This window comes from Anolis sagrei, chromosome X (genome assembly GCF_037176765.1).
Source record: "Anolis sagrei isolate rAnoSag1 chromosome X, rAnoSag1.mat, whole genome shotgun sequence".
NCBI classification, from domain to species: domain Eukaryota; kingdom Metazoa; phylum Chordata; class Lepidosauria; order Squamata; family Dactyloidae; genus Anolis; species Anolis sagrei.
The window spans coordinates 14,434,018-14,460,971 of NC_090034.1; the positions used below are offsets into that span (position 1 = coordinate 14,434,018).

The following is a 26,954-nucleotide window of genomic DNA, read 5'->3' on the forward strand; positions in this document are numbered from 1 at the left end:
GCTATTGTCCTCCCAACCCTGCTATATGCCTGTGAGACGTGGACTGTCTACAGACGTCACATGCAACTCCTGGAACGATTCCATCAGCGCTGCCTCCGGAAAATCCTGCAAATCTCTTGGGAAGACAGGCGGACAAACATCAGCGTGCTGGAAGAAGCAAAGACCACCAGCATTGAAGCGATGGTCCTCCGCCATCAACTCCGCTGAACCGGCCACGTTGTCCGGATGCCCGGCCACCATCTCCCAAGGCAGTTGCTCTACTCCGGAAACATTCCGTTTTCTCAAGAACGGAAAACGGAATGTTGGTGGACAGGAAAAGAGATTGAAAGATGGGCTCAAAGCCAACCTTAAAAACTCCGGCATAGACACTGAGAACTGGGAAACCCTGGCCCTTGACCGCTCCAGCTGGAGGTCAACTGTGACCAGCAGTGGTGCAGAATTTGAAGAGGCACGAATGGAGGGCGAAAGGGAGAAGCATGCCAAGAGGAAGGCGCATCAAGCCAACCCCAACCGAGACCACCTTCCACCTGGAAACCAATGCCCTCACTGCGGAAGAAGATGCAGAGCAAGAATAGGGCTCCACAGCCACATACGAACCCACAAGAATACTGGAAGACAATCCTCCTCGGAAAACAAGGGATTGCCTAAGTAAGTAAGTAAGTAAGTAAGTGTTCTGCGGTGTTCCCAAAGGCCCCCTCCATAACTTCCCACAAGTAAGTTTCCTTACCGACTTTTGGGGGGCTGAAGGGGGTCTCCTTCACCCGCTTTTCCAGCTCTGCCAAAGAAGTGTTGTTGATGAGGTCCTGAAAGCAGAAGACAGACAACATGGGTTTTCAAGGAGCCAAGGAAGCAGGACATCAAACCTTTGGAAGCAAGTGCTTTTTGGTAAAAACAACATGGAGGATTAATCGTTAAGGAGCCAACGAATTCAATTAAACATGCAGAAAACAAAATATCTAGTTCTCCCATAACATTATGTAACCAAATTTGAAAAAAAAATGTTCCTAGTCTGAAAGTATTATTTCCTGTTTAATTGTGTGGTCCTTACTTTGAAAGTAGTTGTTCTATTTCAGAATTTTCCTTTTTTGTGCCTGCCACAAACTATGTTGAATTGGTTGAGATTCTGTGAGATATTTATGGAAAAACTATAGCAAATTGTGCTGCAGAATGACCCTCCCACAACAACAAAGTTTTTCTTTCCCCATGTTTTTATGCTAGAACCAATTAGGAAATGACATTCATAAACCAGGAACAAAAGTTGTGTCACAGTTTAATTCAAGTGGTTCAATGAGTACCAATTACAGAACTTTTGTTGTGCTTTTCGTGTGTCTTTGAGTCGTTTCTGACTTAGGGGAACCCTTTTATCGGGTTTCCTTGAAAAGATCTGTTCAGAGAAAGCTGGCCTTCCTCTGAGGCTGAGAGACTGTGACTTCCACTTACCTTGAAGGGCTGAGTGGTAGCCATCAATTTTGTGTCCAGCAACCTACAAGAAATAAAATATTCCTAAATCTTTAAAAGTGGCTCTTCTATGAAAAGATGCCCCACCAAATCAGGAGAAGTTTCCATGTCTCACCTTGGGAAAACACATGTCGTCAGCTCCTTGAACTCGCTGAGGTCCTAAAAAGTCAAAACACTCGGATTACTGACAATAGGAGCATATAAAGGCAATAGGAGCATATAAAAAAGTGTATGGCAAACTCCATGCCAATTAGAATAATTAGGAAACGGGACTGCTAATATTAAGCTGGGGAAGACATTTAGTTTTAAATGTAATTTTAATTGTACAGATGTTTTTATTGGGTTTTAATAATATGTAACTGCTTTTCATGTTTGTATTTGCCATGTTTCTAAATTTAGTGAGTTGTGTCATGTAATTGGGAGTCACCTTGAGTCCCTACGGGGAGAATTTAGAATTAATACATGTTTTTATTTATCATGTTGGAAGCGAATTGAGAATACAGTTATAATATATAGAAAAACCACAAGCGAAGTTAAATACTTGGTATTATACTAAATTTCCTTTGACCAGAAGCTGGCCACTTTGAATGCCTCTGGTGTCACTGTAAGGTCCTCCATTGCACATGAGATAGGGCTCAGGCTGCATTGTAGTGGTCTGTGGTTTGCTCTTCTCAACACTCGCATGTTGTGGACTCCACTTTGTAGCGCCATTTCTTAACTTTGGCTCTGCATCTCGTGGTGCCAGAGCGCAGTCTGTTCAGCGCGTCCCAAGTCACACAGTCTTCTGTGTGCCCAGGAGGGAGTTTCTCATCCAGTCTCGGCCACTGATTGAGGTTCTAGGTTTTTACCTGCCACTTTTGGACTCTTGCTTGCTGAAGTGTTCCTGTGAGTATCTCTGTAGAGCTTAGGAAGCTGTTTCTTGATTTAAGCCATTGGCATGCTGGCAGAAGATGGGCCGGAAATGTCACTGCCTTGGTCCTTTCATTACAGGTTGTTACTTCCCGACAGATGTCAGGTGGTGCAATACTGGCTAAACAGTATAATTTCTCCAGTAATAAATGAATAATAATGATAATGATAAAATAAGAACTTTTGGATGAACCTTTTGCTAAGGAGGCCAAATGAATTATTATTATTATTATTATTATTATTATTATTATTATTATTATTTGCCAGCCTCTACTTGTGTTCAAGATATGGGTTCAGTAACAACAACTATTTATTTATTTATTTATTTATTTACTGCCCGCCTCTCCCTGAGTTCAAGACATGGGTTCCATAACACTAACAATAGTAATTTATTTATTACCCGGCTCTCCTTACATTCAAGACATGGGTTCAATAATAATAAGAAGAAGAAGAAGAAGAAGAAGTTGTTGTTGTTCATTTGTTTGTTTATTTCTCGCCTCTCTTTGTGTTCAACACATGGGTTCAATCCTCCTGTTTATGGTTGTTGAAGCCATGACCTACCTCTGGCAGTGGACAATAGAACTGGTGGATGGTGTGCATGACATCCAGCAGCATGTTGTGCCCAACCACGAGTTTTCCCTGAAGATGAAAGGTAAACTGTTAGGATAGCAAGGGGGCAACTCAACAAGGTAGAAAAAACATGACCCTGTGGTGTTGAACGAAAGAGAGATTGACGTACGGAATTGGCCATGGCGTGAATCACTCGGGAGAAGCCCACGGCGTCCTTCAGTTCCTCCTGGGAACAAAAAAAGGGCCAATGAGACCATGATGCAAAGCCTCAAAGGGACAGTTCTGGCAATTTGCGCCTTGGGGCTCCCCTCCAAGAGCTATGGGTTCCTTTTGGGGCCACAGACCTGCTCCTTCACTTGCCGCTGCTGCTCCCGCCGCTTGCGCTCCTCTTCGTCGACTTTGCTGATAATGATGTAGCGCTCCTTCTAAGGCCCCAAAAAGATACATCATCGTTCAGAATGAAGTGTAAGGCCACAGCACTTTTTATGCATTTTAAACTCATTGCCTGCATTTGCAGTATTTAATCTTTGTTTAGTGTATTTTAACACATGCGTGTCATAGAAATACATTTTAATGTATGTATTTTACACTGCATATATATATATAATTTTAGGACATACACATACACAACACTGACAATTCCCACCACCACCATGAGGATTATTTTCTTTTACATATTAATCCTTTTTGAGACAATTCTTATAGATTTACATACTATATAACATTTGTATCTTATTTCTCACTAGCCATCTCCTGCCATGCGTTACTGTGGCCCAGTCTGTGTGTATGTGTATATGTGTGTGTATATATTTGTGTATATGTGTATATGTGGTTTTGCACATGCGTCGTAATGTAATTTTTGTTTTTTGGCTTTTTAAGTCTCTTCCACTGTGTTTGTCAGTGGTTTTTTTTTTTTTTTTTGGTTTTTTTTTGAGTGATGGTCACTCGTTGGCCTGATAGGTGTATTGTTGTGTCCAAATTTGTTGTCAATTCATCCAGTAGTTTTTGAGCTATGTTAATCCCACAAATGAACATTACATTTTTATTTATATAGATGGCCTGATCTCTAGACTTATACATAATATAATTCTTAATCCGGTTCCACCTTTCTTCAACTTCTCATATTCTATTTTCCTTATATTTTGAATCATCTAATTTTACATCCATAATTTCAAATTCCATTTGGTCCACCATATACTGATACCATTTATTTACTGCCCACTTTGATGTGTCTTTCCATCCCAATATTATCACTGCTTGTGTGCACTCAATTATTGCTTTCTTTATTTCCCTGTATTTTCCCATTCCCTCTCTTTGCACTAAGAACGTCATTTCTTTTGTTATCACTTTTGTTATTTGGTTTGACACATATAGTATAATCTTCCAGAAGTGTTGTACCTGTTCGCATTCCCACATCATGTACATAAATCACATTTTCTGTTGACATCCATGCCAGCATTGACTGCTCCCCTTTTTATAATAATACACTCATTGACAGGGTGTACGATACCACTTAAGTAATACTTTCCTCTTCATTTCTCTTACTTTTGTATTCCTTGTCGTCCCTATTGTCTCTACCACTTGTTTTATATCTTGTTCTGTAATTTGTAACTCTGTTTCCCATATTTTACACTGCCTTAAGATGATATTTTTAACTATGTTGGGCCCTATCATGATATCTTACAGGAATGACCTGCCATCTTCACATTCATTGCTTATTATTATTATTATTATTATTATTATTATTATTATTATTATATCAAGTGGGATTTGAAGATCTGAGCCATTTGTTTCTTAGCAAATTTTCAATAACCACAAACACACAAATATAGTTGCTTTTCCAATACAGCCATTGCTCAGCTCCCAGTCCATCTTGCAACCACAAACATCATTATGGAAATAATTCAAAATATTAGATAGAAATCCTCATCAATGAATACAATTTGTAGCCCCAAAGACCCCTCAAAGAAATTCCTAGACATAAGCCAACACTACCTTCTCTGTTTCCAGAGTTTCCACATGGATGCCTTTTGGATACCTGCAGCCAAGTGGGGAAAAAATAAAGGATTATTCAACGTATCCTTTATTATGTAGTTACAAGGAGAGGCTGGCAATAAATGTATTATTATTATTATTATTATTATTATTATTATCAGAATATCTTTGGGGAAGTGTACAGAATATGGGCAAAGTGCTGCTCAGGGAAATATGGTTTATGTTTTACACACACACACATATATATACACGAGCCGTCCCCTGCCACGCATTTCTGTGGCCCAGTCTGTGTATATGTCTTTTGTGTGTGTATGTATGTGTATATGTGTATATATGTGGTTTTGAGCATGCATTGTAATGCATTTTTATTTTTGGCTTTTTAAGTCTCTTCCACTGTGTTTTTCAGTATTTTATGAGTGATGGTCACTCGTTGCCTTGATAGGTGTACTGGGTCCAAATCTGGTATCAATTCATCCAGAGGTGTTTGAGTTATGTCAATCCCACGAACGAACATGACATTTTTATTTATATAGATATATATATGGTTTGAAATTGTATTGTACTGGTTTCTATTGCAAGCCACTCTGAATCTCTGGAAAGAATAAATAAATATAATATTAATGTGAAAATTGGCCTCTGTATTTTCACTCTGTGTATTGTGTTGGATGTGTTTTAATAGTGTTTTATCTCAAATCACAGGGAGAGGCAGGCAATAAATGTATATTTTTGTGACTGCAAGTCACTTCTGGTGTGAGAGAATTGGCCATCTGCAAGGACACTGCCCAGGGAATGTCCCTGCATGGGAAGCTGGAGCTGATAGACAGGAGCTCACCCCACTTCCCAAATTTGAACTGCTGATCAAATTTCAGTCAGCAGTCCTTCTGGCACAAGGGTTTAACCAATTACATCACCGGGGGCTCATCTAATAAGGGGGCAATAAGGCTTGCCCCAATCCCTCCCACTCTGCGGCGGCTCAATAACAAGAGACACTTACTTCCAGTTGAGCGTCTGGTAAATAAGTTTCCTCTGGAATCTGGAGGGAGAACGAGAAAGGTTTTTCAAGCATCAAAAGGACAATTTCCAATCTTTTGAGATGGCTATGATGCCTTCCCCTGCTATTCCTTTTGGGCGAACTGACCCTGTGCAGGGCTCCAGCTCCAAACTGGTGTTTTCTTCGTTCTGCAGGAGAGCGTCGACTCTGTCTCTGGGAACAGGGGAGAGAAAAGGGCAGGATGAGCACCGTATTTTGCACCGGAGACCCACCAAAAGAGGAAAGAAAGAAAAAAAGACCCCACTATGTAACAAAATTTGAAAAAAAAATCTGTTTCTATCTTGAAAGTGTTATTTTCTATTTAATTGTGCAGTCCTTACTTCGAAAGTAGTTGTTCTACTCCAGAAACTTGGTTTTTGTGCCTGCCACAAACTATGTTGAATTGGTTGAGACTCAATGAAAAATTTATGGAATTTATGAAAAAACTATTGCTGCAGGATGTCCTGCCCACAAAATAGTTTGCTGCAGGATGTCCCTCCCACAAAGACAAAGTTTTTGCAATTTAATAAACTTTTTCCATGTTTTTATGGAAGAACCAATTAGGAAATGACATTTATAGCCCAGGAACAAGAAATGTGTGTCCTCGGGGCCTACTGGGGGATTCTGGGAGCTGCAATGCCCCCCAAAGCTCTGCCATTGCATCCCTTGCATCTGCTTACACCACTTTGTCAATGAAGGCCTTCTGGTCCTCTGGGATAGTGACCGGACACTTGCTTTGGGCATTGGGGGAGGTGAAAGAGAGGCTGCCCACCCGGCCGGCCTGCGAGCGCTTCTCCTCGTACTGCTCCTGCAGCTGCCGCTCCTCCTCTTGATTTAAATACGGGATCCCTGGGAAGAGAGGAAGAGAGGGATCTCGGGGCCCAGCTTGGAAGTGGGAAGGGTGAAGCCCAAAGGGGAAAAAGCAACCTCATAACCCATGGGACACCTGCCAATCAGGCCTGCACAAACTGAGGCTCTCCAGGGGTTTGGAACACTGGCTCCCTGAAGCCCTATGGCCATCTTTATCCAATGGCCAGAGATCCTGGGAGCTGAAGCTGAAATAATAATAATAATAATAATAATAATGCTTAAAAGAGATTCTCTCTTGAAAGGGACTCAAAGTGAACGTTGTCTGATGCCCTGGGATTCTGGGAGCTGAAGCCCAAAACACCCACAGACTATGCCAGCCTGATATAGACCACCAACTTTACTGTTGTTATAGTTATCATCATCATTATTATTGGCATTAAATGTTTGCCTCTTTTATTGGAACTCGCCCTGAGTCTCACAGGGGAGATAGGGCAGGTTATAAATAATAATAATAATTATTATTATTATTATTATTATTATTATTATGCCACTTAAAAGGGACTCTCTCTCTTAAAAGGGAGACCAATTGGTGAGCATTGTCCAATGGTGAGGAATTCTGGAGCTGGAGTCCAAAACACACAGGCGATGCAGGCCTGGAATAGATCAATCTTTCAGTTGTTGCTGTTGTTCTTGTTGTTGCTTGTTAATTAATGAATGGACCAGGGTTTCTTTATTACTACTACTACTACTATTGGTGAGATCTGATTAATACATGCATGAATTGGCATATTATTATTATTATTATTATTATTATTGGCTAGTTAATGCATGCATGGACTGGGATTTCCTCCTCCTCCTCCTCTATTATTGTTGTTGTTATATTGTTGTACTTTTTGAATACTTTTGTATTGTATTTTTAAATTATAAATTGCAATATAAGGACATAAACTACATATTACAACACAAGGCTAATTGGCTGTTAATCTGATTAATTGCTGCTTGCTTGGTGAATGACTTTCATAGAGAGAGAAAGCCAAACTTTCCAGCCGATAATTATTAATGTTATTTATCTTACTGCTTTGGATTTCTCTATTATTATTATTTGAAGCACAACAAGATTAGTGCACAGCAAACAAAATCCCTAAGCTGGCTTTTGTATTCGATCGCACATCGGACACTTCCCAAGTGTCTAGGACTGTGTCATGTACCAGGGAATAATCCGTACAGATCCCAGTAAGGTGGTCTTCTGCAGCTGGCAGATAGTAGTTTTGTCAGTGCTGATTGTGTTTAAGTGCAGGCCAAGGTCTTTAGGGACTTCACCCAATGTGCCGATCACCACTGGGACCCCCTTAACTGGTTTGTGCCAGAGATTTTGCAGTTCGATCTTTAAATCTCATATTGTGTAAGCTTTTCCAGTTGCTTCTTGTCAATTGTGCTCTTGCCTGGGATTGCAACATCGACGATCCATACTTTTTTCTTTTTTCTATTATTATTATTATTATTATTATTATTATTATTATTATTATTATATTCTGCCACTTAAAAGGGACTCAAAGTAGTGAAGAGTGCTAAAAACAAGATGATGACAATTTTAAACCCATCACATATATATGCAAAACTGAAAGCATATTGAAGATCCTCAACCTGGTGACTTCCGATTGTTTTGGACTTCAAATACCAGCCAAATGACTGGGAATTATGGGAGGTGCAGTTCAGTCATAGAAGGAAGCATGCTCTTTCTACACTGAAGGAGAACAATAGGAGCCTTCCACTATCACAACGATTAAGGGCACACAAATAGAGAAACGCACAAATAAAAGAAGCATTTTCATTAAAATGTCATTATTATTATTATTATTATTATTATTATTATATCCTGCTTTTTCTCTAAAAAAAAAGAGAGGCTGGAATCTTCGCAGTAACGTTTCCCAATACAAAACGAAAGCTTACCATTGCGAAACACTTTATTAAAATCAAATCCTTGGTTTGCTAAAAAGTCTATGCTTGAACTCTGGAAGGAAAGAAAGAAAGATCTTTATTCGCATTCCTTCATTATGGTAATAATATTGCTTTCTCCAAGCAGCTCAGATTTTTTTTTTAAAAAAATCAATAAAATCACGAGTGCATACAATAAAGCGAAATTAAATCGATTGCAATAATAAATAGCCCCAAGTCTGAATTTTGGAGAACTGCAATACAGGAATATGGACTACAGAACATAACACAAGGCATATTGATTGTTTAATTTTTTAATTCGATTACTCGCATCCTTTTTTTTTTTTTTTTTGTTAAATGACTTTCAGAGAGAGATAAAACCAAACTTTCCAGCCTATAATTACAAATTTTATTATCTTACTGCTTTGGATTTCTCCTGTTTTATGGAATCAGAAGGAAGCAAGTTAATAGCCATTTGAACCACATTTTCTTAACTGACCTGACAGACAAACTTGACATCTGGCGACGTTCGGTTGAAAGGTTTGGGGAAGATGTAGAAATTAAATGATTTCATGATGTACCTACAAAAACATATAGAAGGGCAAGTCAATGGACAGTTTAGAGTAAGCGGTTTTGAAAGAAGGAATAAATCAAGAAAGTCACCCACTTAGATTCTGCAAGGTCATATTTAAAAGTGCAAAGGCCAAACTGGAACAGCAGAAAATCCATGGAATGCTAAAGAAGGGGAAAAGACAACAGTGTGACCAAGGAATTCAGAGCAACTCTGAGGAGATTGGACAATTTGGTTCATGTTTTATCATCTTCAACAGTCCAATAGTAATTATATAGAAATAATAATAATACAACAACTAACAACTTCAGGAAACCCACACTTCATTAAAAACTATTCTTGCAAATATTGACAGAAAATAATAGTTAGAGAATATAATATAACAATATAATAATATAGCGGCAATAATAATATAGTGATAACAGTAATAATAATAACAATAATATAGTGGTAAAATAATAATAAAAGTAATAATAATAATAATAATATAAAAACAACTAGCAACTTCAGGAAAACTCCATTCCAATAAAAACTCTTCTTGCAAATATTGCTGTCAGAAAATAATAATAAGAATAGAATAGAACAATATAATAATATCAGTAGTAATAGTAGTAGTAGTAATATAGAGGTAACAATGACAACAATAATAATATAGTGGTGATAACAACAACAACAACAATAATAACAACAGTAATATAAAAACAACTTCAGAAAAACTCTATTCCAATAAAAACTGTTCTTGCGAATACAGTGATACACTGAGTTAAGAGTTTAACTCTCTCTCCCTCTCTCTCTTCATAAAGCCAAACATACCGGGAATAAAAACCACACAAAATCAACTAACTTAAAAGTTCCTCAAAGCGGACAAGAGCACAGCGGATAGCAATCTCCCAAAGCAGAAAAGAGCACACCTGGAGGCTGTCCCCTTGAAGCTCTAAAGCCCTCAACTCTGGTGCTAGCGCTCCCTCTGAACTCAAAGGGGCGAGCAATGGCTCTTAACTCAAAATGCTCTTAAGTTGAGATGCTTTTAAGTTGACATTCCACTGTATTACTGTCAGAAAAATCAGTTGTCCTCTATTTCATACAATGACTTATCCTACATCAATTGCCCATTTACTGATCAATATTTTCCCACACTTGGCCATGGAAAGTCATCCAAGGCATGGATATTGCATTCCTACAACTCAAGACATTTCAAAAACATAAACCGTAATGGGGAAAACATTAAGATTTTTACCTTTTTAAGCTTCTGGTACCTTTCTTCTGGTGTGTCAAAGCCATTTGTTAAGGCGCTAACTGACGGCCCATCGCTGATTCCTATAAAAGCATAAAACAGATTGCTCTTTTCCTCAGTTTAAGGCTCTGAGCCTGGGACAGGAGACCACAATATGGGCTCAAACTCTACAGGGGCAGCTGCACTGCAGAATGAATTCTGTGTGACACCACTTTGACTGCCATGGCTCAATGCTATGGAATTGTAAGAGTTGCAGCTTTGCAAGGTCTTCAGCCTTCTCTGCGAAAGGGTGCGAATTACAACACCAGTGGTTTCATAGCATTGAGCCATAGATAGCCAAAGTGCCGTCAAACCGAATTGGTTCCCCAGTGCAGATGCACTTCTGCGAACTCTGTACCTGAAAACTCCCCATCGATAGCCAAGAAGTCTGCCTCCTCAATGGCTTCATAGACTTTGTTGAGATTATCCTTAAAATCTGTAGGAATAAAAGAGAGAGATAATTTTAGAAAGAGTTTCTGGACAATAAGAGTGACAATGGAGCCAACTGTAAGGGCTCATTCTCTGGACGTTTAAAAAAAAGGCTGGACAGCTCCCTGCTGCTGGGGATACTTCAGCTGGAGGACCATTGGGTTGGACTACATGGCCTCTGGGGGTACCCTTCTTGTTATCTTCTGTCTCCGAGCAGGTGCAAAGAGTAAGGTGCAGTCAGCACTGGAGGCTTCCTGACAAAGGCTTTGAAGATTGATCCTTTACATCCTTTACCAGCCAAAAGAAAACTCAGAACCCTTCCTGCAACTCAACCCAACCTGGCATGATGCCTCTAGATCGCAACTCCCATCACTCATCCCAGGCAGCCTGGCTGATGAGACACACAATCCCAACGCACTGAAGAAGATGGCAAAGGCAGAACAGTCACCCATTTATTTCTTGACAGGCAAAACTCGCAAGTTTGGGACCATAAGAAATATTAGGGCAGGAGGTTATTTTAGAGGGGAGATCAGGACCCCTAGCTATCTCAAAGAGGGAAGTACCAAGGTCCCAAACTGCCTGCCAATCTTCATTTATTTATTTATCATATTTATATACTGTGCCTCTCAACCCGGAGGCGACTTGAGGCCGTTTACAGTCGACAGTCAATGCCTCCAAACAACATAAATATAGTTAAAAACATTACATATAATATAAACCATATAAAAGCAATAAAACAACAAAACCATAAAACACAAGTCCTCAGAGTCTCATCACTAAAATCATTTTTCCGTTGCATCGTCCATCGCATCGTTGACAGGGGTCTCTGGGTATGTATGCACTCTGTATACGCTCAGAGGAGCCCTTGCCACCATACCAAAGGCTCAGAACTGCCTGGGATTCTTCAAGATGGTCTCTCTGTATGTATATGCTCTGTATATGCTCATAGACTCACTTGCCTCCCTCCTAAATGGCCCCAAATTACTTGAGATGCTATAAAGCATCTCTGCGTATTCATGAACTACATACATGCTCAGAGAACCCCTTATTACTATCGCCAGAGACTCTAAATAATCTGGGATCCTAAAGACAGTCTTTGTGTATATATGCACTCTTTATATGCTCAGAGAAGCCCTTGTCCCATTCCAAAAGGCTCCAAACTGCCTGGGATTCTTTAAGATGACCTTTCTCTCTGTATCTATGCACTCTGTATATGTTCAGATAACTCCTTCCCTCCCTCCCAGAAGGCCCCAAATTACCTGGGATGCTTTAAAGTGGTCTTTGTGTATACAGGCACTACATATATGCTCAGAGAACCCCTTATCCTACCTCAAGAGACTCTAAATAATCTGGGATTCTGAGGACAGTCTCTGTGTATATACGCACTTGGTACAAGCTCAGAGAATCCAAATTGCCTGGGATTCTTTAAGATGACCTCTTCCTCTGTACGTATGCACCCTGTATATGCTTCCATAGCACTGAGCCACAGATAGCCAAAGTGCTGTCAAATCGAATTTGTTCTCCAGTGCAGATGCACTTCTGTGGACCTCTTTCCCTCCCTCGCAAGAGGCCCCGAATTACCTTAGATACCCTAAAATGGTCTCCGAGCATGTGTGCCCTCTGTACATGCTTAGAGAACTATCCCAAGAACACCTAAGTTACCAGGGACCCCTGAGAATGGTCTCTCTGTATGTGTGCACTCTGCACATGCTTAGAGAACTATCCCAAGAACACCTATATTACCAGGGACCCCTGTGAATGGTCTCTGTATATGTGCACTCTGTACATGCTCAGAGACCCCTTTACCTCTTTCCCAACAGGCCCCAAATTATCTAGGACTCCAGAGGATGGCTAACGTATATTTGTGCTCTCTGCACATGCTTAGAGAACTACCCCAAGAACACCTATATTACCAGGGACCCTGAGAATGGTCTCTGTGCATGTGTGCACTCTGCACATGCTTAGAGAACTACCCCAAGAACACCTAGATTACCAGGGACTCCTGAGAATGGTCTCTGTGCATGTGTGCACTTTGCACATGCTTAGAGAACTATCCCAAGAACACCTAGATTACCAGGGACCCCTGAGAATGGTCTCTGTGTGTGTGTGCGCTCTGCACATGCTTAGAGGACTATCCCAAGAACACCTAAATTACTAGGGACCCCTGAGAATGGTCTCTGTATGTGTGCACTCTGCACATGCTTAGAGAACTATCCCAAGAACACCTAGATTACCAGGGACTCCTGAGAATGGTCTCTGTGCATGTGTGCACTCTGCACATGCTTAGAGAACTACCCCATGAACACCTAAATTACCAGGGACCCCTGAGAATGGTCTTTGTGTGTGTGTGCACTCTGCACATGCTTAGAGAACTATCCCAAGAACACCTAGATTACTAGGGACCCCTGAGAATGGTCTCTGTATGTGTGCACTCTGCACATGCTTAGAGAACTATCCCAAGAACACCTAGATTACCAGGGACCCCTGAGAATGGTCTCTGTGTATGTGTGCACTCTGTACATGCTTAGAGAACTATCCCAAGAACACCTAGATTACCAGGGACCCCTGAGAATGGTCTCTGTATGTGTGCACTGTGCACATGCTTAGAGAACTATCCCAAGAACACCTAGATTACCAGGGACCCCTGAGAATGGTCTCTCTGTATGTGTGCACTCTGCACATGCTTAGAGAACTATCCCAAGAACACCTAGATTACCAGGGACCCCTGAGAATGGTCTCTCTGTATGTGTGCACTCTGCACATACTTAGAGAACTATCCCAAGAACACCTAGATTACCAGGGACCCCTGAGAATGGTCTCTCTGTATGTGTGCACTCTGCACATGCTTAGAGAACTATCCCAAGAACACCTAGATTACCAGGGACCCCTGAGAATGGTCTCTCTGTATGTGTGCACTCTGCACATGCTTAGAGAACTATCCCAAGAACACCTAGATTACCAGGGACCCCTGAGAATGGTCTCTCTGTATGTGTGCACTCTGCACATGCTTAGAGAACTATCCCAAGAACACCTAGATTACCAGGGACCCCTGAGAATGGTCTCTCTGTATGTGTGCACTCTGCACATGCTCAGAGACCCCTTTGCCTCTCCCAACAGGCCCCAAATTATCTAGGACTACAGAGGATGGCCAATGTATATGTCTGCACTCTGTATATGCTCAGAGATTCCCATGCCACCATCCCAAGAGGCCCCATATGATCTGTGGCCCTTTAAGAAGGTCTCTGCATAGGTATGCACTCTGTACATGCTCAGAGGAGCCCCTCAAAACCATCCCAAACGACCTTGGACCCCGTTAGGTGCACTTTGCACATGCTTAGGATGAGGGAGCCCTCAGACCCCGATGAGGCCCTCAAGGGGAGAGGCCCCGAGGCCGCCAAGTCCTCTGCACATGCTCAGGGGCCCTCTTTCCTTCCCCCCCGGCTTTGCACTCACTGCTCCTGGTGACCTCCATCCCGGCCTCTTCCCGGGTCGGGTCAGGCCGGGGGTCCGCCGAAACCCCGCCACTTCCGGAAACAACCCCTTCCTGCCTTTCCTGCTTTTCCTAATTCCCTGCGCGCGGCGCGATGACGTCATGGCCCGCGCGACCCTTCATTGAGGACGCATGCGCACTGAGCCTTTTAGGTCCTGCCTGTTTGTGTCTTGCCTTTTTTTTTTTGCCCTCTGCTCTCCTTTCTAGGAACGACTCCCACGAGGGGACCTGTAGTAGCCAAACCCATCTGGAAAAGGAATGGGAAGGGGGAAAGTTTTAAAATGGGCTCATTTTTTTACACTCTCAGCCCGTTGTGTGCATGTACTACAACTCCCAGACCTTGGAAATTGTAGTTTCCCCGAATAGTACCCCATTGTTTCCTTTCCCCCTGAAATCTTTGCACTATCCGGGTTTCTCCTGCCTTGACACACCTTTGGTCGGGTGTACTACAACTCCCAGTCCTCGGGAGTTATAGTTTCCTCCATTTAATAGACTCCTTTCTGCACTATCCATGCTTCCCAGCTTGAGGACAGTCAGCCAACCTGTTTGGGTCGGTGTACTACAACTCCCAGCCCTTGGGAGTTATAGTTTCCTCCATTTAATCAACTCCTTTCTGCACTACCCAGGCTTCCCTGCTTGGGGACAGTCACCCAGCCTGATTGGGTCGGTGTACTACAACTCCCATCCCTTGGGAGTTATAGTTTCTTACATTTAATTGACTTATTTCTGCTCTACCCAGGATTCCCAGCTTGAGGACAGTCACCCCGCTGTTTGAATCAGGTATACTACAGCTCCCAGCCCTTGGGAGTTATAGTTTCCCTCATTTAATGGACTCCTTTCTGCACTACCCAGGCTTCCCTGCTTGGGGACAGTCACCCAACCTGTTTGGGTCGGTGTACTACAACTCCCAGCCCTTGGACATTGTAGTTTCCCCGAATAGTACCCCATTGTTTCCTTTCCCCCTTAAATCTTTGCACTATCCGGGGTTCTCCTGCCTTGACACACCTTTGTTCGGGTGTACTACAACTCCCAGTCCTTGGGAGTTATAGTTTCCCCCAATTTAATGGACTTCTTTCTGCACTACCCATGCTTCCCTGCTTGAGGACAGTCACCCAGCCTGACTGGGTCGGATGTACTACTACTCCCAGTCCTTGGGAGTTATAGTTTCCCTCATTTAATGGACTCCTTTTTGCATTACCAGGCTTCCCAGTTTGGGGACAGTCACCCAGCCTGATTGGGTCAGGTGTACTACAACTCCCAGCCCTTGGGAGTTATAGTTTCCTCCATTTAATTGACTGCTTTCTGCACTACCAGGCTTCCCTGCTGGAGAACAGTCGGCCAGCCTGATTGGGTCGGATGTACTACTACTCCCAGCCCTTGGGAGTTATAGTTTACTCCATTTAATGGACTCCTTTCAGCACTACCCAGGCTTCCCTGCTTGGGGACATTCGGCCAGCCTGTTTGGGTCGGGCGTACTACTACTCCCAGCCCTTGGGAGTTATAGTTTTCCCTATTTAATTTACTCCTTTCTGCACTAGCCAGGCTTCCCTGCTTGGGGACAGTCGGCCAGCCTGATTGGGTCAGGTGTACTACAACTCCCAGCCCTTGGGAGTTATAGTTTCCTCCATTTAATTGACTCCTTTCTGCACTACCAGGCTTCCCAGTTTGGGGACAGTCACCCAGCCTGATTGGGTCGGTGTATTACAACTCCCAGCCCTTGGGAGTTATAGTTTTCCCCATTTAATGGACTCCTTTCTGCACTACTCAGACTTCCCAGCTTGGGGACAGTCACCCAGCCTGTTTGGGTCGGGTGTACTACAACTCTCAACCCTTGGGAGTTATAGTTTCCCCCATTTAATGGATTCCTTTTTGCTCTACCCAGACTTCCCAGCTTGGGGACAATCACCCAGCCTGTTTGGGTCGGGAGTACTACAGGTCCCAGCCCTTGGGAGTTATAGTTCTCTCCAGTTATACACCCACCCACCTCTTCTATGTAACCTAAGGTCTTTCCCAGGCCTCCTCTTAAAGGGGCCGCGTCCTACAAAGGGAGGAAAGGGGTTTGGCTGAAGCCAGAAAGCCAGCCTCTTCTCTCCGCCTCCTTCAGAAGAAGATGGCGGCTCAGGCGGCAGCAGCGGGGTCCCGGGTGTGGGGTCGGCACTTTCTCCTTTCCTCAGGTATCAAGGACCTTGCAGAGGGTTGGGGGGTGCAAAGGGCCAGCCAGCTTGCAAGGGACAACTTCCCAAAAGGCCTCCTTTTATTGCAAGGGACAACTTTGCAAAACTTTGCTCTCTTGTGGGGAATGCAGCTCCCTGAATCCTCCAAGATGCCTTGACAGCCTTTCTGAACTTGGGGAAGGGTCTTCTTTACAGGACTGACACTCCCATCATCCTGGCTGGGTGAATTGTGGGAGTTTTAGTCCTCCAACAAAAAAGGGATACCAATCTGGAAGGTCCCATCTTTGCTGGAAAATTAGAACCCCTTTTGCCCCCTCCCCACAAAAAAGGTCTATTTGCAAAAGGAGACTATGGGTCTTCGCTGGAGAACAAATACGGGTTGGCTCTACTTGGACTGCCATGGCTCTGTACTAAGGAACCATGGGATTTGTAGCTTTGCAAGGTCTTGAACCTTCTCTGCCAAACAATGCCAAAACAGTGGGTTGTTGTTGGTTTTTTCGGGCTATATGGCCATGTTCTAGAGGCATTCTCTCCTGACGTTTCGCCTGCATCTATGGCAAGCATCCTCAGAGAATGCTTGCCATAGATGCAGGCGAAACGTCAGGAGAGAATGCCTCTAGAACATGGCCATATAGCCCGAAAATACCTACAACAACCCAGTGATTCTGGCCATGAAGGCCTTCGACAATACAATGCCAAAACAGTATTATTTTGTTAAAGAGGAAGGACTAGACCAGGGGTCCTCAGACTAAGGCCCGGGGGCCGGATACGGCCCTCAAGGTCATTTACCCGGCCGTCGCTCAGGGTCAACCTAAGACTGAAATGACTTGAAAGCACACAACATCAACAACAATCCTATCTCATCAGCCCAAAGCAGGCCCACACTTCCCATTGAAATACGAATAAGTTTATATTTGTTAAAATTGTTCTTCATTTTAATTATTGTATTGTTTTGAAGTGGTTTTTGTACCACAAATAAGAAATGTGCAGTGTGCATAGGAATTCATTCATTTTTTTTCCAAATTATAGTGCGACCCTCTAACAGTTTGAGGGACTGTGACCTGGCCCTCCGTTTAAAAAGTTTGAGGACTCCTGGACTAGACTGACACTGCCATATAATGCATGCTATGGTCAGCGTAGTACACTCATCCAATGCAGCTAAATGGCATTATATGGATCTGCACTCACCAAATTAGGCTATCCAGCGCAATTAAAGGGCATTACATGGGTTAGCCTCATTCATAACACACAGTTCAATGGAGCTAAATGGCATTATATGTGTCCACTCACCATATCAAGCTATTAAAAGCAATTAATTGGTATTAATCGACTGTGTGGATCATAATAAATTGTGGCAAGTTTATTTATTTGGTTATGGCATTTATATGCCGCCCTTCTCACCCCGAAGGGGACTCAGAGCAGCTTACAAGATATGTTTTTATATAATATATTATATATATTATATTAGTAATATATATATTGCATTATACCATTATATTGTAATATTATTGGTAATATTGCATGTAATGTAAATATATAATTATAATATTGTATTATTATTATTACTAGTATATTGTATTACATTATAATATTATAAATACTTTATGTCTATACAATATACTATATTATTAGTAAAGACAAGATGGAACTGTCTTCTGCTCTTGGTAGTATGGGGATACCAAATCACCTTGTCTCTCTCCTGAGGAATCTGTATAAGGACCAAGTAGCAACAGTAAGAACAGACCACGGAACAACAAACTGGTTCAAGATTGGGAAAGGCGTACGGCAGGGTTGTATACTCTCATCCAATCTATTCAACTTGCGACGTGCGGGGCTTGACGAATGCAAGGCTGGGGTTAAAATTGGAAGAAACATTAACAACCTTAGATATGCAGATAATACCACTTTGATGGCCGAAAGGGAGGAGGAGCTGAGGAGTCTTCTAATCAAGGTGAAAGAAGAAAGCGCAAAAGCCGGGTTGCAGCTCAACATAAAAAAAAACCAAGATTATGGCAACAAGAATGATAACTGGCAAATAGAGGGAGAAAACGTGGAGGCAGTGACAAATTTTGTATTTCTAGGTGTAAAGATGAATGCAGACGCAGACTGCAGCTGAGAAATCAGGAGACGCTTCCTTCTTGGGAGGAGAGCAATGTCCAATCTTGATAAAATAGTGAAGAGTAGAGACATCACACTGGCAACAAAGATCCACATAGTTAAAGCCATGGTATTCCCCATAGTCACCTACAGATGTGAGAGCTGGACCTTAGGGAAGGCTGAGAGAAGGAAGAGAGATGCTTTTGAACTGTGGTGTTGGAGGAAAGTTCTGAGAGTGCCTTGGACCGCGAGAAGATCCAACCAGTCCATACTCCAGGAAATAAAGCCCAACTACTCATTGGAGGGAAGGATATTAGAGGCAAAGATGAAGTGCTTTGGCCACATCATGAGAAGAAAGGAAAGCTTAGAGAAGACAATGATGCTGGGGAAAATGGAAGGAAAAAGGAAGAGGGGCCAACCAAGGGCAAGATGGATGGATGGTATCCTTGAAGTGACTGGCTTGACCTTGAAGGAGATGAGGGTGGTGACAGCCAACAGGGAGTTCTGGCGTGGGCTGGTCCATGAGGTCACAAAGAGTTGGAAGCGACTGAACGAATAAGCATTAAATAGGTCTCCACTGATAATATCAGGCTGTTCAATGCAGTTAAAGGACATTATATGAGTACACAGACCATATCAGACCATTCAATGCAGTTTAAAGGCATTCTATGGGTCTACACAGACCATAGCATGCAGTTCAATACAATTAAATGGAATTATGTGGGTCTACACTGACCATATCAGGCTGTCCAGTGCAGCTAAAAGGCAGTAAAGGGTCTACACTCACTATCTCAGCCATTCAGTGCATCTAAATAGCATTATCTGGGTCTACGCTGAACATATCATGCAGTTCAAAGGAGAAATGTTCACATTGTCCCTTTGGGGGTGGGGGGCAACCTTTGGACTTCTTTGCAGGGCTTTTCTCCCGGCTCCAAGGCAACCAGAGCAGCGTCCAGAGACTGACCGGAAGGCCCTCCGTCCAAAACAGGCTCTTCAGCAACAACAAAATCCTGGTGGAGTTGGATGAAAACACAGGTAAATAAAACAGCCTTCAGCCTGAGTTTTGAAGGGTGCCAAAAATAGCATGCTTATTTCAATTTTTCAAAAACTATATTAACAATAATAATACTGCCACATTGACATTGGTAGAACTACCACACAAAGCTGGGATTTCTAGTTTCATGTGCTAGATTGTTTTATTAGGTTGGTAATCTAATAAAATGAGGAAATTAAGCCAGGTTAGAACACGGAAATGTGCTCATCCTACTAAAAGCCGCTGCCCAAAATAAGCCCTTCATTGTAATGTAGGATTTTTTTTCTCCTCTTAATTGTTACGATTCTTGTCTTGAGTTATAATTCCTTCTTCGTTTGCTTCGTAGGAGTCGCAACAATGACGATGAAGCATCCGCCAGTGAACAGCCTCAACCTGGAATTACTAACTGAGTTTTCCATCAGTTTGGAGAAGCTGGAGAATGACAAGGCTTGTCGCGGAGTCATCCTGACCTCGGTACGCAAAAGTTATGGTGGGAAAAGCATCCAAATTATTCCTTTTTTCATTTCCCCAGGGCTTAGTCTGGACATAGAAGTAGGAGGAAACAACGAGGGAATATACCCCATTTTGACTCAAATCTAATACATCATCCAATCAGATGCATCTATGCTTCAGAATGAATGCACATATTTCCTCGCCTCACTGCTATGGAGTCATGAGAGCTGTCATTTTACAATGCCTTCAGCCTTCTCTGCCAAAGGATGTGGATTTCTCACCAAACTACAAATCCCAGGATTGCATAGCATTGACTCAGTGTAATTAAATGAGAGATGATAGCTCTCAAAGAGGATCTTCAGAAGCAGCTTTCCCTTTGGCTTTGACTCAGCACTAAGATGACGGTATTATGCAAATCTTGTGTGCATCTTAATTTGGGCGAGGTCATCTAACCCCAAAAGGTGAGCATTAGATTCAAGTAAACAGGGTAACTTTTCTTCCCTATTCTGTTCCCCGCAGGCCCTGCCTGGCATTTTCTCCGCAGGGCTGGACATCACTGAAATGAGTGGCAAGAACGAGGCTCACTATACGGAGTTCTGGAAAGCGGTCCAGGAGATGTGGCTGACCCTTTACCATTCCCGCGTGGCCACCGTCGCTGCCATTAATGTGAGTTTCCTGGCCTTTGGGCTCCTGATTCCCTTCCTTTCTCTTTGGCAAAGTCCATTCCTCTTGCATTTGGGATCTGGTTCACTGCAACTCTAGCAAACACCCTGCAAAAATGGGTTGGAACAAGTTTTTCAGCTCCTGAAAAAAATCCCATTCCTTGTTGTGGTTATTTTTGACTTTCGGCAGCCCTAACATCAACCTCTCATGAGGTTCTCTTGGCCAAATTCATCCACACAGAGTTCGCCTCTGAAGCTGAGAGAGTGTCGCTTCCCCAGGATCTCCCAATGGGTTTGCATGGATTCAAACTCTGGTCTAATGCTGAAACTATGTGGTGTAACATCCACATTTTTAAAAATTACCTTTGTGGAGGTGATGCATGCAGTTTGGAAGGGTTTTCCTCATCCCAAAATCAACCAGCCATCGCCATCTCCCCAAAAATCCACCCGAGGGGTTAATCATTTCGACCTGCAAAAAAGGACAGTTGCAAGGACTTAGATCCAGAGATGCCCCAAATTCTCACCTTGTCCTTCTCTCATTTCTCTCTCTCTCTCTCTCTCTCTCTCTCTCTCTCTCTTAGGGATCTAGTCCAGCTGGAGGCTGCTTGATGTCCCTGTCGTGCGACTACCGCATCATGGCTGACAACCCCAAGTTCCGCATTGGGTTGAATGAGACGCAGCTGGGTATCGTGGCCCCATTCTGGTGAGGGCTTCTTTGCCTTAGCAGGGAGGAGGAGGAATTAAAACTATTTAAAACAAATCCATGAGAATCCACAATAGGCATGCTTATCAAGTTTGCAGATGCTATCACAATTTTAGAAGGTTTTAATATTTATTTCAGTATTTACCATCGTCACCTTACCATACAAATATTAAATACCATTTTAACTATCATATTCAATACTAGGTTTTAACTTTGCTTTTGACAGTGTTTCTTAATACCTAAATGTATATGATCCTATTGAGGCACAACTCAAGCATTGCTGAAAGATGCCCATCCAAGTATTTATTTATCATGTCAGGGGCAGACCAAATAATTGCATTGCATTTTTTAACAAACAAACAACTGTCAAACAAAACACAAAGTTTGCAAGCTTGGTAGTTGATTAAATGTCCTTTGACCAGTAGCTGGCCACTTGGAGTGCCTCTGGTGTTGCCGCAAGAAGGTCCTCCATTGTGTATGTGGCAAGGCTCAGGTTGCATTGCAGCAGGTGGTCAGTGGTTTGCTCTTCTCCACACTCGCATGTCGTGGATTCCACTTTGTAGCCCCATTTCTTAAGGTTGGCTCTGCATCTCGTGGTGCCATCCAAGTAGTGACCTTTATACTGTATATATAGGTACTATTGTTTGGGTAGCTGCAATCATGCAATTTACAATTTCAGCCAATTCTTTATTCCCATCTTTACCTGCTATTTTCTAAGTAAATAATTGTTTTTTGTTCTTTGCCCAGGTTCAAAGACACCATCACGAACACCATCGGGCACCGGGCTGCAGAGCGCTCCCTCCAACTGGGCCTCCTCTATTCCCCGGCAGAGGCCCTCCAAATCGGCCTGGTGGATGAGTTGGTGCCGGTAGAGAAGGTCCCCCTCCGAGCCACAGAGGTCATGGCACAGTGGTTGGCCATCCCAGGTGAGAAATGCTTCCCAAACTTCCCCAGGTGTGGCAAGGAAGGTTGCCAGTCGCTCCAAGGATGCATCTGGAATAATGAATACAGTTTGGCACCACTTTGACCACCAATGGCTCAATGCTATGAGATCCTTGGAGTTGTAATTTGGGTCAGGATCTGTGCAGTCTGAGCTAATAGTGTACAGTGCCATGCCCTCCCATTGGCTGTATTGGAGGGGGGGGGTATTGGAAGACCCCCTTCAAGGAGAGATTATGCCCCTGAGAGTCCGGGCACATAGAAACAACTGAGCACGTTCTCCCTCAATGCCTCTACAGCAGTGTTTCTAAGCCTTCTTAATGCCATGACCCTTTTTTATGGTGACCCCCAACCATGAAATTATTTTCATCCCTCCTTCATAACTGTAATTTTGCTACTGTTATGAATTGTAATATAAATATCCGATATGCAGGATGTATTTTCATTCACTGGACCAAATTTGGCACAAATACTCAATACTCCCAAATTTAAATACTAGTGGGGTTTGTGGGAGGATTGATTTTGTCATTTAGGAGTTGTAGTTGCTGGGATTTATAATTCACCAACAATCAAAGAGCATTCTGAACTCTACCAATGATGGAATTGAACCAATCTCGGCACACAGAACTCCAATGACTAAGAGGAAATACTGGAAGGGTTTGGTGGGCATTGACTTTGTGTTTTGGAGTTGTAGTTCACCTCCATCCAGAGAGCGCTGTGGACTCAAACAATGATAGATCTGGACCAAACTTGGCACAAATATTCAATATGCCCAAATGTGAACACTCGTAGAGTTTGGGGAAAATAGACCTTGACATCTGGGAGTTGTAGTTGCTGAGATTTGTAGTTCACCTACAATCAAAGAGCATTCTGAACCTCACCAAGAAGAGAATTGGGCCAAACTTCCCGCACAGAACCCCATGCCTTGAAGCTACTCACTGCCGCAAACCTCCCTCCAGCCTCACATGTTCTCCCTCATGTGCACATGTGCACAATGCTGCAATGTGCCGAGCATGCCTACTCTCCCCTTCCACTTTGAGTCTCCGAAATAGCCCTCCCCTTGGGTGAGAGGCTGGTCAATCACAACAAAGGAGGGCCTTTGGTGGAAGTATTTGCAGTCTGTTTCCAAAAAGGAAGAGAAGGACAGGCGAAGTGATCTTCAGCCTTCTTCTAAAGGGATTGCTAAAAATATATGTTTTCTGATAGTCTTTGGCGGCCCCTCTGAAACCCCCTCACGATACACCCAGGGGTCCCATCCCCCAGGTTGAGAAACACTCTTCTACAGAGACCTTAGAAGTCATCTCATTACACCATGTCTTCTAAAATATCCAGGGTGCACCAAAAAATATTACTCCACCCTGTTCTTTTGAATTCTAGCACTACATTAACTTACAGTGTTGCTCAGTTTTGTGCTGCAGCATTTAAAATTAGACAGATGATGACTGACCCCGCAAGGCAACACCCTTTTGGGAATGTAGTTAGAGCAACCTGTTGCAGCTGAAATGTAATATGCCCCTCCCGTCCCTTTTAGTGTCCTCCCCCCCCCCCCCAGTGCTTTGACCCCTCCTGTCAGTCTCCCCCTCCCCTTGGTTCCATACCTGCTGCATTGACCTGTGTTTTTGGGCTGTAGTTTCAGGCTGTTTTCTATTCTGTTTTTTAATAGCTGCCTCGCTAGGATACTGTGTCTCCCCTTCCCAGGGCGCTTGTGCTGGTCATGGACCATAATAAAGTTTTGTATTGTAATGTAAATCTATAGTAAAAGGTTCAACTTTACTAGATCTCACCAATCTCAGGAATAAGCAGGTTTTTTTAGTTGTTTCCTCGGTTCTTTGGTTGCCCTAGAGTCCGCTACTAAACCCTGTAAGTTTCTCTATAGTACATAACACAATCCATATTGATTTAATTATTTATTTATTTATTTGCAGTATTTCTATCCTGCCTTTCACAGCCTGAAGGCAATTCATATAATCATCAATGTCTTCCAGTTAAACTCATTCTCCATTAGCATCATCTAAGCTGTTCCATGTTTACTCTTTCATAGTATTATATTTATCTATTATACTGCATTTCCAAAAGCTTGTATTTACTTTTTTTCTGGAAACTCAGGAGGGAGGGGGCTGATCTAATATCCCTGGGGAGGGAATTCCACAGCCGAGGGGTCACCACTGAGAAGGCCCTGTCTCTCGTCCCCACCAAATGCGCCTGTGAAGAAGGTGGGATTGAGAGCAGAGCCTCCCCAGATGATCTTAAGTTCCTAGATGGTTTGTAAGAAGAGTTAAGTTCAGACAGGTAAGCTGGGCTGGAACCGTTTAGGGCTTTATAAGCTAAAGCCAGCACTTTGAATTGTGCCCGGTAGCAAACTGGCAGCCAGTGGAGCTGGCACAACAGAGGAGTTGTATGCTCCCTGAGCTCCGCTCCTGTTAGCAACCTGGCTGCCGCCCACTGGACCATTTGAAGCTTCCGAACAGTCTTCAAAGGCAGCCCCATGTAGAGCGCACTGCAGTAGTCTATATGGGATGTAACCAGAGCGTGGACTACCATGGCCAAGTCAGACTTCCCAAGGTATGGGCCCAACTGGCACACAAGCTTTAACTGTATAAATGCTCCCCTGGTCACCACTGAAACCTGGGGTTCCAGGCTCAACAATGAATCTAGGATCACACCCAGGTTGTGAACCTTGGATGTCTCACATTGGCATTTATGGCATGACTTCTAAGGAATCGTGATAGTAAGTAGAGGAGATGAAAGACCTTGCAAAACTTCGGCTTGCATATCTCATGTTGACATTTATGGCACAAATCCTAGGGAGTTGTGACAGTGGGCAGAGAAGGCAAATGAGATTGCAAAATTCAGCTTGTATGCCTCATGTTGACATTTACAGCTTGACTTCTAAGGAGTCGTGATAGTTGGTAGAGAAGATGAAAGACCTTGCAAAACTTCAGTTTGCGTATCTATGGCATGAATCCTAGGGAGTCATCACAGTGGGCAGAGAAGGTGAAAGACATTGCAAAATTCAGCTTGTATGTCTCATGTTGACATGTATGACATGACTTCTAAGGAGTCATGACAGTTGGCAGAGAAGGTGAAAGACCTTACAAAGCTAGTTGCCCTGGATTCCATAGCATTGAGGCGAGAAACGTCACGTGGGGTAAAACTGCATTTATTCTGCAGTGTAGATGCACCCCAAAGGATATCTGTGAAGGTTAGATTGGGGTCTACAAATCTGGCATTTTAGATGACGAGACTTAATTCCAGGTGCTTGCCTCTCTTTGCCCCTTTTCCAGATCACGCCAGGCAGCTTTCCAAATCCTTGATGCGGAAGCCAACGCTGGATCGTTTGGTGGCGCATCGGGAGGCCGACATCCAGAATTTCGTGGGCTTCATCTCCAGGGACTCCATCCAGAAGTCCCTCCAGAAGGCTATGGAGAGGCTGAAGCAAAGGAAAGGTTGACCACGGCAAAGGGCTCTTCACTGGTAGCCACACAGTCTTGGCCAGTTGCCCAAGTGCCTTTGGCTTCCCTTGCCCCTCCTTTATGTGTGAGTTTTGGGGTGCATTATGGTTGGATTTTTGCAAACTGAGCCCAGTTTGAGGGGAAGGGATAGTCCAGGCCCAGCCACTTTGGCTGAGTCCAGTTCAGTCCCATTCTCACTGCCTTGGACCCATCCAAGCACTGTGGGGAGATCCTTACCACCCTCTCCTTGAAAGCTAGTCCAATGGATCCCTCTCTTTGGCCCTGGAGATGTTTAGGGCTTCAGCCCCAGCAGGGTCTTGTCGGTCAACCTCTGTGTTGATTCATCCCTGTTCCAGGGAACTTCAACTCTAGATCTCTCAAAGAACCCTGCCAGGACTACAAATCCCAAGATTGCCAAGGACAGAGCCATGAGAGCTAAAGTGGGGCCAAATTGCTAAAAGGGTGCAAGGGGAGGCGTGGCCTTCGTTAAATGTGAATGGGCTTAATAAACTGTTAAAACAGGGTAATGGCTTTGCAAGTTTTTTTTTCCTGGCTTCTTAGAGCTTTGTATAAGAGAGGAAAGGGGAATGATGATGATAACGATGATGATCAGAAACCCACTCTTTGAATAATAATACAGTAGAGTCTTGATTATCCAACATAAACGGGCCAGCAGAACATTGGATAAGCGAAAATGTTGGATAATCAGAAGGAATCAAGGAAAAGCCTATTAAATGTCAAATTACATTATGATTTTACATAAGCATAAGCATACATTAAGCACCAAAACATCATGTTTTACAACAAATTGACAGAAAAAGCAGTTCAAGACATGGTAATATTATGTAATAAATACTGTATTTACGAATTTAGCACCAAAACATCACAATGTATTGAAACAGCTGTGGATCCGGGCGGGAGGCAGACTGCGTTGGATAATACAAAACGTTGGATGAGCGAAGGTTGGATAA

At 43.1% G+C, this 26,954-nt stretch overlaps 2 protein-coding genes across 2 annotated transcripts in view; one reads left to right on the plus strand and one right to left on the minus strand.

The window, feature by feature from the left end:
• The window catches only part of LOC132782076 (poly(A)-specific ribonuclease PARN), a 29,141-nt gene extending 14,566 nt beyond the window's left edge, over positions 1–14,575 (minus strand). Inside the window, exons 1-16 of the mRNA XM_067473351.1 lie at positions 14,434–14,575; positions 10,910–10,987; positions 10,516–10,595; positions 9,375–9,442; positions 9,207–9,288; positions 8,723–8,783; positions 6,643–6,811; positions 6,071–6,136; positions 5,927–5,965; positions 4,933–4,975; positions 3,282–3,362; positions 3,107–3,163; positions 2,929–3,006; positions 1,574–1,617; positions 1,441–1,483; positions 728–803 (exon numbers count right to left, since the gene is read on the minus strand). Coding sequence (XP_067329452.1) covers positions 728–803; positions 1,441–1,483; positions 1,574–1,617; positions 2,929–3,006; positions 3,107–3,163; positions 3,282–3,362; positions 4,933–4,975; positions 5,927–5,965; positions 6,071–6,136; positions 6,643–6,811; positions 8,723–8,783; positions 9,207–9,288; positions 9,375–9,442; positions 10,516–10,595; positions 10,910–10,987; positions 14,434–14,452 — 1,084 coding nt within the window. The 5' untranslated portion in view covers positions 14,453–14,575. The remainder of the gene's footprint in view (positions 1–727; positions 804–1,440; positions 1,484–1,573; positions 1,618–2,928; positions 3,007–3,106; positions 3,164–3,281; positions 3,363–4,932; positions 4,976–5,926; positions 5,966–6,070; positions 6,137–6,642; positions 6,812–8,722; positions 8,784–9,206; positions 9,289–9,374; positions 9,443–10,515; positions 10,596–10,909; positions 10,988–14,433) is intronic.
• A 1,963-nt stretch (positions 14,576–16,538) lies between these two features.
• LOC132782075 (enoyl-CoA delta isomerase 1, mitochondrial) lies at positions 16,539–26,506 on the plus strand. The gene is made up of 7 exons (XM_067473581.1): positions 16,539–16,644; positions 19,657–19,776; positions 20,121–20,248; positions 20,747–20,893; positions 21,471–21,592; positions 22,340–22,518; positions 25,816–26,506. The coding sequence occupies exons 1-7, from the start codon at positions 16,581–16,583 to the stop codon at positions 25,980–25,982; spliced, it is 927 nt and encodes a 308-aa protein (XP_067329682.1). The 5' UTR covers positions 16,539–16,580; the 3' UTR covers positions 25,983–26,506.
• Positions 26,507–26,954: the final 448 nt, after the last annotated feature.

What these genes read in the sequence shown, in the direction of transcription:
- LOC132782075 (XM_067473581.1), top strand. Translation starts at nt 16,581, where the DNA reads ATGGCGGCTCAGGCGGCAGCAGCGGGGTCCCGGGTGTGGGGTCGGCAC. An exon ending in GCGGAGTCATCCTGACCTCG is followed by an intron (nt 20,249 to 20,746) that starts GTACGCAAAAGT and finishes TGTTCCCCGCAG; the next exon opens with GCCCTGCCTGGCATTTTCTC. An exon ending in ACAGTGGTTGGCCATCCCAG is followed by an intron (nt 22,519 to 25,815) that starts GTGAGAAATGCT and finishes CCCCTTTTCCAG; the next exon opens with ATCACGCCAGGCAGCTTTCC.